This window comes from Lontra canadensis, unplaced genomic scaffold (genome assembly GCF_010015895.1).
Source record: "Lontra canadensis isolate GAN:19392208 unplaced genomic scaffold, GSC_riverotter_1.0 scaffold160, whole genome shotgun sequence".
In the NCBI taxonomy this organism is placed as follows: Eukaryota; Metazoa; Chordata; class Mammalia; order Carnivora; family Mustelidae; genus Lontra; species Lontra canadensis.
In genome coordinates this window covers 1607725-1622869 of record NW_022631154.1, presented here as the reverse complement: position 1 = coordinate 1622869, position 15145 = coordinate 1607725, and the positions used below count along the sequence as shown (strand labels likewise).

General features: G+C 52.8%; 1 protein-coding gene across 1 annotated transcript; it reads left to right on the top strand.

Annotated features, from left to right (window-relative positions):
* Nucleotides 1-333: 333 nt before the first annotated feature.
* RIT1 (Ras like without CAAX 1) lies at nucleotides 334-5419 on the top strand. The gene is made up of 6 exons (XM_032845136.1): nucleotides 334-464; nucleotides 628-749; nucleotides 838-894; nucleotides 3054-3127; nucleotides 3569-3760; nucleotides 4932-5419. The coding sequence occupies exons 2-6, from the start codon at nucleotides 647-649 to the stop codon at nucleotides 5160-5162; spliced, it is 657 nt and encodes a 218-aa protein (XP_032701027.1). The 5' UTR covers nucleotides 334-464; nucleotides 628-646; the 3' UTR covers nucleotides 5163-5419.
* Nucleotides 5420-15145: the final 9726 nt, after the last annotated feature.

Genomic DNA, 15145 nt, shown 5'->3' with positions numbered 1-15145 from the left:
GCCGGCTTCCCATTTCGGGTTTTGTGACAAACGGCACCCAATCCCAGTGAGAGTGCGCGCCCCCGCTTCCCGGGTCAAGACCGCCCCTCTTCCCCTCGCGCATGCGCACGTCCGCGAGCCCGGCTTCCGAGGGGGCGGAACTCGGGGGCGGGGCCAGGCGCGCGTTACGCTGCCCCGCCCCCCCGCGGTGGCGCCATCTTCCCTGGCCGCGGGCGGGGTCACAGGTCACCGGCGGATTCTCGCGTGGGGCGGGCGGGTGGGCGAGCCGGGGTCAGCGCGGCGCGGGGGCGGGAGCGGGGGTGCGCGGAGGGCCCGGGGGCTCCAGGGGCCGCCTCCTGGCCTCTCTGCCGGCGCTCTGGTCTGAGGAGGAGCCCTGAGTGGTTTCGCCGCTTTTGTTTTTCTTCTGGAAACTGCCGTCCCTGCGAGCGCTGTGCGGGGTCGCCGGCCCGACCTCCCGGGGGAAGGTGAGGGGGCGCCGGGCCGGCGCGGGCTGGGGAGGGGCCCGGAGGCGCCGTGGGTGCGTGCAGGGGGCGCCGGGGCCGGGGGGCGCCGGGCGGGGCCGGGGGCGCGGGGAGGATCCGGGGCGCGGGGGCGGCCCGGGCGCAGTGCGTCCTTCTGCCCTCCCAGGTGCGCGTCCCGAGGGACCATGGAGCCGGGGCGCCCCGCGGGCAGCGGCTGCGGCAGCCCCGCCGGCCTCTCCCGGGAGTACAAGCTGGTGATGCTGGGCGCCGGCGGCGTGGGGAAGAGCGGTAGGTGCCCCGGCCCCCGCGGGGGGAGGCTGGAGCTCGCGCCTCCCGAGGGCCGCCCCGCGTGTAACTGTGGTGTCTTGTCTCGAAGCCATGACCATGCAGTTCATCAGCCATCGCTTCCCCGAAGATCACGACCCCACCATCGGTAAGTCCCCGGGGCTCCGCGTAGTCCCCGAGCCCCCTGCATAGACCCCTGCGTAGACCCGTCCGCGCGGCGGTGCTCGGACCCGTGGGGGTTGCTTCTGCCCGGAGCGTCTCGCGGGGCCTGTGCGACGTCCGCGGACCGCCCCGGCCGCGGAGAGCGGGCGTCTCCTCCCGGAGCGTGGCGGGCCGCAGCCGTCCTAGCCGCCGCCTCTCCTGACCCTCCTCCCGCGCTGTGGTCCCGGCTGTCGCGGTCCCGGGCTGTCCGGCCCGCTGCGGGGGAACGTGTGCAGCCTGCGGTCACCGCGCTGAGGGTCTCCGGCCGCAGGAGTATGAGTCAGCGGGTTTGAGCTCCCACAGAAGGAAGCAGAAGAACTAGTCCGGCCGGCCCGGCTCCGACCTGCGGGCTCCGACCTGCGTCCGCGCTGCCCCCGGGAGCTCGCGCTCACGGCTCAGTCCCTCACGTTCCTCCGGAGCCGGGTCTCCGCGGCGCGTGTGGCACTTGGTGCTCCGCCGCTGGCGCACCACTCCCGGACGGACAGCCCTGTGTTGCCGTTTTTAAAAAGTTGCTATTTTCTACGCAGACTAAGGACATCGCTCTTCTTCCTGGACTGTAAGGAAGCGGGTTTGATTCCGAGGGGTTAGACCCCGGGATAAGAAGGGAAGTGGAGGGGGGACGTGCAGGGCATTTCAGGGCCGGACGCGGGGTCCCGGTGCTGGTGCTGGTTCGCCGGGGCGGGTATCCACTGGCTCGGGCCTCTGCGGCTCTGCTGCCCGCGCGGCCCACGAGGTGCTGCGTGAGACGGTGCGCGTTGGGATCCCCACTAGGTCGGGAGCTCTAGAAAGAAACGCAGTTGAGGACTTCAGATGATTTACTTACAGCTCCACAGATGTTTTTCCCCTTTCTTTAAAACAAAACTCATATGTTCTGTGAAAGAGCTACTTTTCTTAATCAGTTGATTTTCCCTCCAGTCGGCTGCTCTTCTGACACTATTACCTGATTCAACAGCAAACACTTAGGTGTCCTGAATTCCCGTTACGTGCCAGGCACTTGGAGCGGCCCGGCGCTCAGTGCTGAACAAAGACGCACTGGCTGGTGTCACGGGGTCTTATCATTTAGGGCCTTTTCTTCAGGGGGCTTCGTTGCAGACTGGCTGCTAATCCTGAGAAGGAAAACTGCATCGTAGCCAGTACTTGTGCGAGTGTGTGTGCAAGGTACTAGACGCACATGCACAGTATCAGGAAGCTGTGTTCATGTCGCTGCAGGGGATATGCGCTTACGTTTTCTTTGTTTCAGATTTCTGCTTATTTATTTTAATGCTGGTCGCAACCCATTAAATTCATTCACAGTTCACTAATCCTAATGGATCACGACCCGTAGTTTGAGAAACATTGGTTTAGTGGACTCCTGATCTTTGAGGAACAGTCATGAGCAGGGGTTCAAGAAAAAATCATTGAAGTGCACTGGGGCGTAAACTACGATTGTTTGAATGATGGAAATACTCTTTTTATTTTTTTTAATTTTTTCTTTTTTAAAATTTCCTTGTTTTTTCCAAGGTTATTATAATAATACACGTAAAGAAATTTCTTTTCAGATGTGCCTGGGTGGCTCAGTGGGTTAAGCCTCTGTTTTTGGCTCAGGTCATGATCTCAGGGTCCTGGAATCATCATGGTCCCTGCCCAGCGGGAAGCCTGCTTTTCCCTCTCCCACTACCCCTGCTTGTGTTCCGTCTCTTGCTCTCTCTTTGTCAAAGAATAAAATCTTTAAAGAAAAGAATCTGTTTTTAGCTCAGAATTGTAGACAAAGTCTTATAAATTTAAATTATGAGGGAGTAAACTTATATCGTCACTTAGGTGAAAAATACAAAACACCTCCATTGAAGACCCAGTGTACATATCTCAATGGATTGAGTGTGATTCCTGAGAAAACCTGGGCATTTAAAGAACTTGTGTGTAACCTACTTCTCTATAAGATGAATTTTAAAATAAGGTTACAGGGTGCCAGGCTGGCTCAGTGGATAGAGCATTTGACTTTTGATTTTGGGGTCCTGAGTTTAAGCCCCATGTTGGGCTTAGAGACTACTCAAAAAAAGAAAAAAAAAAAAAAAGATTGACTGTTCCTATATTTATGGATTTATAGTACACCTTTCTTCCCTCCTGTAGAAGATGCTTATAAAATCCGGATTCGTATTGATGATGAGCCTGCCAACTTGGACATTTTGGATACGGCTGGACAGGTATTAAATCTCCGAATGCTGTGTGTAAAGGTGTTTTCATTTGAGGGCGCCTGGGTGGCTCAGTGGGTTAAGCGTCTGTCTTTGGCTCAGGTCATGATCTTAGGGTCCTGGCATCGAGCCCTGCTTCGGGCTTTCTGCTCAGCAGGAAGCCTGCTTCTCCCTCTCCCACTCTCCCTGCTGTGCTCCCTCTCTCTCTGTGTCTCTGTCTGTCAAATAAATAAATAAATAAATGTCTAAAAAAAGAAAAAGGTGTTTTCACTCTACTAGAGGGGAGGGGAAGGCTTACGTAGAGAAGATCACCAGTGCATCTCTCTTAATTTTTCATGCTCTCTGACTCAGGATAGCAGGTAATTGATACATGTCTCTTTGCTCTGAAGCCCTAGCTAACCTGTGTGCAGCTCTAGGCTTCATTATTGCATTAATGACCCTTCCCTCCTGCAGGCAGAGTTCACGGCCATGCGGGATCAGTATATGAGGGCGGGAGAAGGGTTCATCATCTGTTACTCCATCACTGACCGTCGAAGTTTCCATGAGGTCCGGGAGTTTAAGCAGCTTATCTACAGAGTTCGACGCACTGATGATACCCCTGTGGTCCTGGTAGGAAACAAGTCTGACCTAAAGCAGCTAAGACAGGTGAGGAGAGAGCAGAAATGTGTGTGGTCTCAGATTTCACTGTATATAGATTCCTTTGCTTTAAAATAAAAACGTTAAATTAACTTCTAACCTTAAAAATTTCTCTAAGTCTACTGATTTGCAATTAACTTGGATAAAATCTGGATGTTAGAAATCAGTTTATAGGAGAAAATCCACAGGACGGTAATCAGACGACAAATGGAGTACGTGTTACATAAAGGCTCATGGAATGTTCAGTTCCTAAATCCTCAGAAAGTGATCGGTTGGTGAATCTGTGTTGCGGCGGGATGATTGTGGGTGTACTACTCCCTGACGGTGGGCACCCTGGAGGGGAGAATAAGAGAAATCGCAGAGGATTCTAGAGTAAGCCAGACTCTTCAGATTGGCAACAGTGTTTAGAATCTGGCTGTTTGGTGTAGAGTTGAAGGATGGTGGACAGCCATATCGGGACCACTGGTGGTCCCGCTACTGGTGGAAGCTGCGCAGTGGGTACAGACTTTTTGGAAGTAGTTTGACAATAGATAAGTTCACAGTGCTGCTCAATTAATGCCTGTTGGAAAAATCTCTCTAGGAATTCACATATAAAACATTTGTTGCTGGGTTGCTTTTGGTAGCAAAAAGTCAGAAAAAGTGTTCAGACTTAGGAGAAATGGTGTATCCCTAATTGAATATATCGACTTTGGATTTCTTTTAGAGTTTAAGAAAATTAAAATTACATACTTCCTATCTGTAACTACTTCCTGTTCCAGAAAGTTATGTTTTATTTTATAATTTTTTTAAGGATTTTACTTGTTTATTTGACAGCGAGAGAGGGAACACAAGCAGGGGGAGTGGGAGAGGGAGAAGCAGGCTTCCCGATGAACAGGAGCGCGGTGCAGAACTCGATCCCAGGGCCCTGGGATCATGACCTGAGCCGAAGGGAGACGCTTAATGACTGAGTCACTCGGGCGCTCCAAAAAAGTTATCTTTAAAATGGATTAGAAGTAGAATCACTTTTAGGGAGGGGAGAAGGAGGCCGGATTCAGCCTCCCACCTGAACTCTGCTCGGACACCTCCGGAGTTGAGGCGCTCTCTGTGTTCAGATAGCCCCTTTGCTTTTCACTTTTGGGGGCAGTTGTGATTATTTTCTCTGGTTTCCACTGTACATTTTCCCATGTTTACTTTTTTCAAGGTCACCAAGGAAGAAGGATTGGCTCTAGCCCGAGAATTCAGCTGTCCCTTTTTTGAGACGTCCGCTGCATACCGCTACTACATCGATGATGTATTTCATGCCCTCGTCCGGGAGATACGCAGGAAAGAAAAGGAGGCAGTGCTGGCCATGGAGAAAAAGTCTAAACCCAAAGCCAGTGTATGGAAGCGGCTGAAATCACCTTTCCGGAAGAAGAAGGACTCCGTGACTTGAAGGGAAGATGTGTGTGTTCGCCTGTGAACCGCAGGGTTTACTCCGCGCGACCCCGTGGCCTGCACGAGTGAGCATGGTGCTCGCTCCTTCTCCTGTCATGACCGTTCCTCTAAATGTAACTGACGAAGGGGGTATGCCCGGTGGGAGTTCTCAGCGACGTGGTGTTTAGAATACTGTCTTCTAGCTAATTCTGACTTATTAACCCAGCAGAGCACTGTCTACTTGTAAATTGTCACATTAGAATTTGATCTACCAACGTTTCGGGTTCTGTTCCTGATGTTAGTTAGTGTCAATGTTTCTGCCCTGGGGGAGTCTCTGCACCGAGTGTGTCCGCCGTGCGCTACTCCGTGTCTGTTTCAGCTCGGGCTCCCCACACCTTTCCGGGGAAGGGCCTCGCTTCTCCTCACAGGTGCTTCCCGGACACACAGCAAAAACTACGGAGACCAGGTTCAGGGTGTCGCTGTGGAACTGCTTCCTGTTACAGATGAGGGACTGATGAGATCAGGGACACCAGGCAGCAGAGGGGGGCGGGCGGGACTCCACTAGGGAGAGGTGGCGGTGGGACCATGTTCGCAGTTCAAGCCTGGCTGTCCTAGGAAGTGCACGTTCCACCCACACGCACTGAGGTGAGGACAAGCAGAAGCGAGTGGAACGTGTGAAGATTTCTTCTGGGAAGTTACTTTGTTCTTCCTTTCAGAATTTAGCCCTTCCTTAGTGTCCGAGGCATCGGCTTTGGGAGCCATTGCTGGATCACTGAACTCTGGTTCACACCCTTGGTTGGGGCAGCCATGGCCTGGGGCAGGTGGATTGGCTCCCCCAGAGAGGCGCGCACTGGTTGGGTGACCTGAGTGCCTCCCAGCACTTCCCTGTGCTCTCCCGCAGAGGAGGCCCTGCGGGATGATTTCTCAGTCCTTCGTCGACTGACTGCATTGTCCTGTCCGTAAGGAAGCGACATCAGGAGTTAGAGTAAAGCTCTGTACGTGCCTCAGCACAGACAATCACTAGACTCCATGCTCAGAGAAGCCTGGGGCGTCTCTGTGCTGAGAACCAGGTGTGAAGCTCTAGAATTCCTGTGTGTGGAGTTTCTCACTGCAGATTTCTGTATAGGGACCTTGGGGAGTTCACTGCACAGTGTCTGAGCCTGGACAAAACTTAGCCTCAGAGAATACCCCCTTGATGGTTGTGCGTGACTGGGAAACTAGTGTCCTGGGAAGGAGCAACTGTATGGGTGGTGAGTTCGCTCTGTCGAATCAGGATTCTTTTGCCGTCTGGACTTAGCGGCATGTGGAGGCGACGTGCAGACTGGACGTTAAGTGTCCCGGACAAGTTTGTGACCATCTTAACCCTGAAGAACGTGGCCGCGGCCTCTCTTAGCACACACCTCGGCTCACTGCTTTCCAAAACTGCACGGGTGGGCGGAAGGACAGGGTTGTCGTGTTTTTTCCTCCTATTCAAGGTGATGGCTGTTCCAGGTTTAAAGAGGTGATGGTTGCAACTTTTTTAGCAAGGTCATGGTCCCTTTTGAAACCAAATAAATCGTGTTTTATGGTAGTCGGGCTATCCAGTCGTGAGACTCAGGATTTGAACCTATGCAGGACAGAAATCTGATAGGAACCCCAGCACTTTAGGGATCTGTGGCAGTAGAAAAGAAATGCAGTGCAATTCTATTTTAACAGTATTTCACCACATTCAAGTTAGCTTAAAGCCTTTTACACATAATGTCTTAACTTCTCGTTACTGATGACTGAGGGAATTGTAATTGGCGTCCGGCAAGAACTTGACAGGTGTGTGGTCATTCAGGACATTAAAGGCAGCAGAGAACATCACCGGAAAGATGGAGGGAATTTGTACTGTGTATGAGAAAAGTAACAAATTTGTGTTTTTAAGACAGTCAGGGTCCTGTATTCGAATGGTCATTGGATTAATTAGCCCATTAGTATTGAGAATTCTATTTATGGTGCTAAATAGTTCGAGGGGGGATGATGTCTGTAGGTAACAGTTCTCTTCTTAGTGACGGTAAGTGTGTAACTTACGAGCTCTGAAGCGTCAGGTTTATCTGGTCAAGGGCATTAAAATCAATTACTGCCTGGAACGTCGGAGAGAGAAACGTTCAGGGACACATTGGAAAGCAGTGGGACTGTCGATGCCTGCGCCCGATTGTTAAGTTAGAAAATTTAGACGCTCACTTCTAGAATGAACGGTTAGATTTCAGGAGGGACATGTCTAACTTTGTCTTCTTTTAGCAAGAGTTGGTCTACTGTGATGTTTGGGGGCGGGAGAAGGAAGAGCGGCCTTTCCCTTCTGCGCGTGTACGTGAAGACACTTTATGTGACGCAATACAGAACTTTCAAACAACTTGTTGGGCTTCTCCTTTACTTACCTGTGTGTGGGTGGAAATGCTTGGAATCAGTGCACAGAGGTCATTTTAAGAAAATTGAATGCCATGAGATTTTATGTTCTGGAAAATACTGATTCAAAAATGTGAGCGCCCACCATGTGCAGAACACCTGCGTCGAGTGCGAGGGCGTGTGCCGCGGGGCACCCCTCGTTCAGACAGAGGCTCTGCGTCTCGGGCCGGCGGGCAGGCTGTAGGGAGGTGGCGCCGCGGCCCAGCTGCCGGCGTCCCGTGTGAGCGTGAGTGGGGTCCCACCGCTCCGGGACTGGACTCCGGTTCCGCACCACGGGCTCTGTTCCCTGTCCTGGCTCTGGCAGCCGGGACGCTTGGGGGGCCTTGGCGTTTGGCCAGGCAGAGGGAACTGCCACGGCCTGGGTGGGTGCGGGGCGGGAGGGGGCTGGGCAGCGGCCTGAGCAGGCCTGCTGAGACCCCAACGTGCGCAGAGAAGTGGGGAGACAGGAAACACACGTCGGAGATGATGGTGTGTTTGCCCCCTGATGGAGGGTGGGAGCTGTTTCAAGCGTGGAAAGTAAATGTGAGACTTCGTGTCACTGCTTTATGTGCAGGTCAGTGCTTTTGTCTCAGCTACTCAAGATGGGCACCAGCGTTTGGGGAGAGGACTTCATGTGGACGTTAAAGGGATGTGTTTTTGTGTCGTTACTCGTGTGGGGCAGGTCAGCAGCGGCCAGCGGGTCCACTCCTGAATCGGGTGGTGGAGGGCGGTGTTCCCGGGCCTCGGCCGGCCCGTCGGGGAGGCGCGGATTCCGTCAGTGTCCATGGCCACCCCTGTGCACCAGCGGGGCTGGGCCTCGGACGCGTGGACGGTGTCCCTGCCCTTGAGCTTTGACAGACTCGGCATAAACAGCTGGAGGTTGACGTGTCAGAGGACCTGCTTCGACTGGGGATGCTACAGGACTTCAGAGAAGGGAGGACCCTGGAGGGCTGGGTCCAGCGGGCGATGAGCGTGAACGGGAGAGCAGGCAGGACGAGGAAACGCCGAATTTAACCCCCACCGGGTAACAGAGAAGTTCCACGCGAGCTGATTGCTGAAGTTTCTCCTCACTTCCCGTGTTCATTGCTTGTTTTCTTAAAAAAAAATTATATAAATTTAGGAAACTCCTGACAAGTAATTGGTAGCGTTGCTCCTTTTCCAGCCTCCCTGGGAAGGATGACAAAGTCAAAGTCTTTTTAGGAGTCCGTGTCACCTGGACGAGCGCTTGGCTTCGGAAGACGCTTCGGTACCGAAAACGGATTTGCAGTCCTCCTGGGGTTGTTCTGCTCCAAATTAAAGTTTGTAACCGGGCGCCTGGGGGCCTCAGTGCGTTGAGTGTCCGACTCTTGGTCTGGGCTCGGGTCATGATCTCGGGGGCGGTTGGGGCCCCCGTGGGGCTCTGCGCTCAGCAGGGCGTCTGCTGGGGATTCTCGCCCTCGGCCCCGCCTCGCTGCTCAAGCTCGCGCACTCTCTGAGCTAGAACCCAGTCTTTAAAGGATGTGCTCGAACTGTGTTCCTGCGTTCGTCGCTCGGCCGGAACCGAAACTTGGGGCCTAGCCTCACAGGGAAGTAGTCAGAGGCCTGAGTTCTCTCATGAAGGTCCCTCGCCCTGACCTCACCTACCTCTGTCTGCTTTTGCTGCACAAGTTCATTTTGTCTTTCTCTTCTTCCCGCTAAGAACTGTGTTAAATAATGAGGTACAGCGTAAATTAGAATAACTGAGAAAATAGGGTATCTGTATTTTACTCAATCTCGGACAGGTTTTTCTCTGTGGAAGCTGGAAGCAGAGTCTCGTTGTTCTTCCTTGGTTTGCCAGTTCCCCGGGGCTCGGGGCTGCGCCCTTCCCGTGTGCCCGGGTTGTACCCGCATCGCGGAGAGAGCGAGGGCCACCTCTGCTCCCATCTGCAGAAAGCACCTTGTCCTACGACGAGCAGAGTGGGCTTGCTGCTTGTCTGCTGCACAGGACCAAGCACGGTCTGGAAAGCAGGATGGATTTTAGATTTTAGGAAGGTGCAGCCAGACAGCATAGGTGAGTCAGGCTGTGCTCGGAGCCTTGCAGACCTATTTCCGTCCAGATGGTCGGAGCTGCGCCGGGACTAGCTGCTTTAGGCTGACATGAGTCTGGACGGAACCAAAGACTCCCGGTACATGGTTTCTGCTCCCAGGAGTGTACAATGGATCAGGAGGCAGCGCAGTTCATATGCAACAAAATCCATGTTACATCGACTAATTAAAACATAGAAGGATTTGGATTAAGTTGGTAGGTAGAATTAGGCCGTGAAGATTTCTCCGTAAGCGGAGACGCGTGACTTGGAACCACAGAGCAGTCGAGCATCCTGTGTAGGACGACTCCAGCGCGGGACTGGAGAGTGGGAGAGTCAGGACGGTCCTGGGTAGGCAGGATGAGCACGGAGAAGCCCGCTGTGCCTCAGAGCATGCCGCAGGACACCCACGGGGCCGGGCTGAGTGCTCGGGAAGCCCTGAGGGCCGGTCTGAAGTGTGCGCGGCCCCCAAGGGCCTGTCTGCTCTCTGGATCGGAAACGGCTGAGATTAGTTCTGGGCTTTTTCCTGCCTTATCCTCTGGAGATTCTGATTTGATGGATTCTGATAGGATCCAGGAATCTAACTGAATCCCAGAGGATCATGATGGCAGCCATGCTGCCTTGAGTGAGCCAGATGCTGAGGGCCCTGCCCGGGCTTCAGAGGGTGCTGTGGAGCCGTGACAGGTGGTGGTCACCCGGTGCGGAAACAGAAGAGGCTCTGCCCGAGCGGTATGTGGTGGCGCTGAGGGTAAGCGGGAAGAAGATGCAGGTTTAAACCAGGGCTGTGGCTGGGGCACAAGCAAGAAAAATAAACTACCTTGTTAGGAAGGAAAATCCTAGATGAACAAAGGACTGTTAAGTCTTAATGTTTGGGGGATACTGAAATTTCTTTTCTTTTTTTTTTTTAAGATTTTATTTATTCATTTGACAGAGATCACAAGCAGACAGAGAGAGAGAGAGAAGCAGGCTCCCCACTGAGCAGAGAGCCCGATGCGGGGCTCAATCCCAGGACCCCAGGATCATGACCCAAGCCAAAGGCAGAGGCTTTAACCCACTGAGCCACCTGGGCGCCTTTTTTTTTCTTTTTTAAAAGATTTTATTTATTTGCTAGAGATCACAAGTAGCCAAGAGACGGGGAAGCAGGCTTCTTGCCCAACAGAGAGCCCGATGTGGGGCTTGATTTCGGGACGAGGCTTAACCCACTGAGCCATGCAGGTGCCCCAGATGCTGAAATTTCTAATCAACTTTTAAACATGAGTTGGCCTGGAGACGGGATTACTGAAACATTTTAGCTTTGTCTGTAGTCGTTGCTTAAAAACTCAGCACATGCGACCTACCATTAAGTCACCCAGTTTTTTGAACAAAAGCTGCTGGGGCGGGGATGTGTCATTTCCTGCCCTTCCCAGAGCTGGTTATTGCTAATTTTACTGCAGTTTGTTCTGAGCCAGGAGAAACCCTCTCGCTTCACAATGACCGCTGGCCGTCAGATGCTTTTTCCCCAGTTTCCTCGCACACCAGTGCTCGACAGGAAGGTGAGGTCACACACGTGCTCAGGTAGGTGTACTCCAGTACAAAGTCTCTGCGGGCCGCGAGGGTGCACGGGCACCTCCAGGTTAGTTCCACCCAAAACCCTGTGGCCACTGTCGGTGTCAGATCCCCAGACAGCCTTGAGCATATGTGGTCTGGTGCAGCCAAGACACACCCACCACGGCCGACACCCAACAACTAACAAAAACAAGATTCCACTCTACGCCAGACTTCTTTGGAAACTCCAACTCAGTAATAAGTAGGAAGAGGCACAGATGTTTTTGTGTTTGCCTTAGATCTGCTTCCTAGGCAGTATTTGTCCCCTGGCTGTCTTCCTTCATTCCGCAAACCTTTATTGTGTGCCTGCTGGATGCCAGGTATCTGTCCGATGGTGGGAATTCAGCCGTGCGAATAACAACAAGAACGCAGGTCTTAGTGGCTCAGTTCTGTTCTGTGGGGACCTCCAATTTTTTTTTTTTTCCAATTTTTTGTTTAAGTAGGCTCCACACCCAACGTGGGGACTTGAACTCACAACCCTGAGATCAAGAGTCGCGTGCCTGCTAAGCCAGCCAGGTGCCCTAGTCACCTCTGCTTCTGAGGTGCACAGTCTCATGTCAGATGTGCAGGCTGACTGGTGGAGTAAGAGGACATGTAGGGGTTCCGCAGTGTCAACTTGGAAAAATGCCAGACAGGAGACTGGTTTGGTGTGAGCGAATGTCAGTCGTGAAAATGTCCAGTTTTGGGAGCCTGTAACTCTTAACCTCAGGGTTTTGAGTTCCAGCCCTGCGTTGTGTAGAGAGAGGACTTAAATGAACTTAAAAAAAAGTTCTCAGCTTTCTGAAAAATTATGCTCTGTGGCTAAACTGATTTGCTCTTGAATCATTTGTTTTTTTTAAGATTTTATCTGGGACGCCCGGGTGGCTCGTTAGGTGTCTGCCTTCGGCTCAGGTCATGATCCCAGGATCCTGGGATCGAGCCCCGCATCAGGCTGCCTGCTGGGTGGGAGCCTGCTTCTCCCTCTCCCACTCCCCCTACTTGTGTTCCCTCTCTCGCTGTCTGTCTCTCTCTGTCAAATAAATAAACCTTAAAAAGAAAACAAAGATTTTATTTATTGGACACCCGACAGGTGAGCCACGCAGGTGCCCTGCTCCCAAATCATTTGAAGAGGACCCAAGTGCTAGGCTGTTTTTCTTGTCAAACCACAAGGTGCGGGAAGTGCATGAGGGCAGTGGCTCTTCTCTGAGAGTCTGTTACAGAAGATCAAGTGCTGAAGGAGGGGAAACAGTGTGGTCCCCGTTTGCTGCCCGCCCAGCACCCATTCCTCCTTCCACAGGAAATGACATTTCATTCAAGAAGCCCAGAGTTTCCCACACCCAGGCCCAGGGCAGTCCGAGCGACACTCCCATCCTCCTTGCCTGCTCGGCTTGGCAGTGACCACGTGGCCCACTCCAAAATGGGAGAGAGCAGAGAGAACAGCTAGAGGCGTCTGTGGGATGCCCTCTAGGGGGTGGCCCTGAGCAATCTCTTTTGGTCTGGGAGTGGTCCTACAAACACCACCAAGCCATCAGGGTTAAGCGGACATTGCGTGTCAGTGTGGGCCCCCAGGAAGCACCAGGGCCCTCACGGGATTAGTGGCCTTTTGCCAGAGTTGCCCCAAAGCTGGCCACGCCCATGGACTTGCATTTGGGTGAACCAGTGCGTGTTCCTGGTGTTTTTTTTTTTAATTTTAAATTTTTAATTTTTTATATATAAACATATATTTTTATCCTCAGGGGTACAGGTTGTTCCTGGTGTTTAAACCAATTCAAATTGGGTTTCCTGTTAATCGCAGACAAAAGCATTCTGACCGAGTGCCAGGATACTCTCATCATTGTGTGATTGTATTGTTTTTTTCGGATTTGCCACCTCGGGAAAAAGCAGTGTGCAGACTGACCTGCACGCCACGACCGCGACGTCTGCGAGCTCGCAGATGGCAAGACGAGCTGAGGGCGGGGAGATTTGCCCCGAGACTGGTGTGCTCTCTGGCTTCTGTGAACTTGGACTTTATTTTACACGTTTTTCTACATGATCAGGCAGTGTGACGCAGCAGGGAAAAAATGCACAGGAAGTAAGACTAGGAGACAGGGTTGGGAAGGTTCTGGAATCCCAACTAATTTTTTTTCCTTTTCTCTATTTTCCAACTTTTGTATAATATTTTTATTATATTACTTTGTCATTTAAAAAAATGTTTTAATTCCTTCACTGAAACTTTAAGAGTAGGGGCTTCCTTTCCTGCTCCCAGAAGGGAACCACATACACGCAGGGAGGGCGATTTCCACAGGAGGCAGGAAAAGTCACGGTTCCAGGCTTCAGGAGTGCAGGGGTCCTCTGAGCACCCCGGGACGTGCCCCCAAGGGGTGTGTGAGCCCAGAGCGCTTCTGTCTGTGATTGCGTATTTACTGGGGGGACTGTCTGCTTCGCGCCGCAGGGTCGGTGTGCCCCCAACCCTGGCGTCCCGTCTGCCCTCAACGACAGAGCTTTGTCAGGACTGAAGGAGAGAACAGAATCATCCCTCTCGGCATTGCTGCAGAGGATAAATATTTCCAATTACATGGACAGGCTAACGAGCTCTGAAGCCATCGGGTCTCTCCTGCTGGTGATGGTCTTAGAAATGACAGTTTTAGAGGAAAACAGAAGGACTAGAGAAAGGACTCTTAAGTCTGGAGCCCGGAATCTGCATTTTTCTTCCTCCAGTAATCCACACCCAGCGTGGGGCTTGAACTCACGACCCTGAGACCAAGAGTCGCAGCCCCCCCCCCCCCCCCGACTGAGCGGGTCAGGTGCCCCAGGGATCTGAATTTTTAGGGGTGGGGGTTGGGGATCACACTGGGAAATGTGCCCTGAATCATCCCGTTGGAATCTGAGCGCGACTTGGCCCCCGGCCACCCAGCCCCCAAGAACACCATGTGGGCGCGCCTGCGGGTTTAGTGTGAGTCGGTCTTTATTTTGCACTCGCGTGGTGCGCTAGCAAACTCCACGTACAAGAGGGCGTTACATACCGCAGCGTAGCATTACAGCGTTAGGAAGTTTCACACGATTCACGTTGGCTTTTCTGGTTTTTTCTTTTGACACATTTATTTTGAGTTTTTTTTTCTCTTTTCTTTTCTTTTTTTCTTTCTTTTTTTTTTTTTTTACAAGAGAAGACACAAGGTAAAGAAAGACGACCACGTCGGAGAAGGATCCTGGTGAGGGCACTGTCACTATCGCGGCCACAATAAGAGCCTTCCAAGAAAAGACCTGTCTCATCCCCTGTCCTGAGCAAGCCGCTCCCGTCCCACGAGCCCGTTCCTGGACACGGACGTCTTGGCTGTGCTCCACTAGAAGAACTGAAAGGAGTAACTCATAAAGGGACTTTTGCTATTAAGAGAAACTCTTGTCTTCCCAAAGGAACCAAGATACCAGCAGAGAAGGCCCGGCTCTTGGAAAATCCGAAGTGACCGTTCCCTAACCCGTTCCTGACCACGAGTGCCTTGTGCAAAAGCTCGCGTGCGACTCTCTTGTCTTTCAACTGACTCTTGGGAGGCGGCCTGGCTTCTGGGCCGGATCAGCCGGCTTTGGGCGGGGCCGTGTGAAAGCCAAAGGCAGCTGAGAGACTTTGGGACAGCAAAGCCAAGGGCGTGATGGATCAGGCGTGAGGTAGGAGGGAGGAGCCCTGTGCTGTCTGCCCATTCCCACCCTGTCACCTGGCCTCCCGCCACTGCACCGCCCAGGGGGTGGGGGGCATGGGGGGTGGGGGGTGGAAGGAGAGGGTCGAGGGAGGCGGCCTTCCCAGACCTCCAGTGGGAGGAGCTCCCCGGGCACAGGCAGCGGGGCGAAGACCAGACTATCTCCACCTGTTTGCTCTGCAGTGGTTCTGGGAAGGAAACAAAAGCGGGTTGCTCAGCGATTTCTGACCTTCAGACATTAAGGCGATGAAGAGGAAGCATTTAAGATTTTTTCCTAAGGGGGCTCCAGAATGCTCCTGTCAGATTTACACTAAACTATCTCA

Excerpts from the sequence above, each read along its gene's own strand:
- RIT1 (XM_032845136.1), top strand. The coding sequence starts at position 647 with ATGGAGCCGGGGCGCCCCGCGGGCAGCGGCTGCGGCAGCCCCGCCGGC. Across the intron at positions 3,128-3,568 it reads TTTTGGATACGGCTGGACAG|GCAGAGTTCACGGCCATGCG; the intron begins GTATTAAATCTC and ends TCCCTCCTGCAG. Across the intron at positions 3,761-4,931 it reads ACCTAAAGCAGCTAAGACAG|GTCACCAAGGAAGAAGGATT; the intron begins GTGAGGAGAGAG and ends ACTTTTTTCAAG.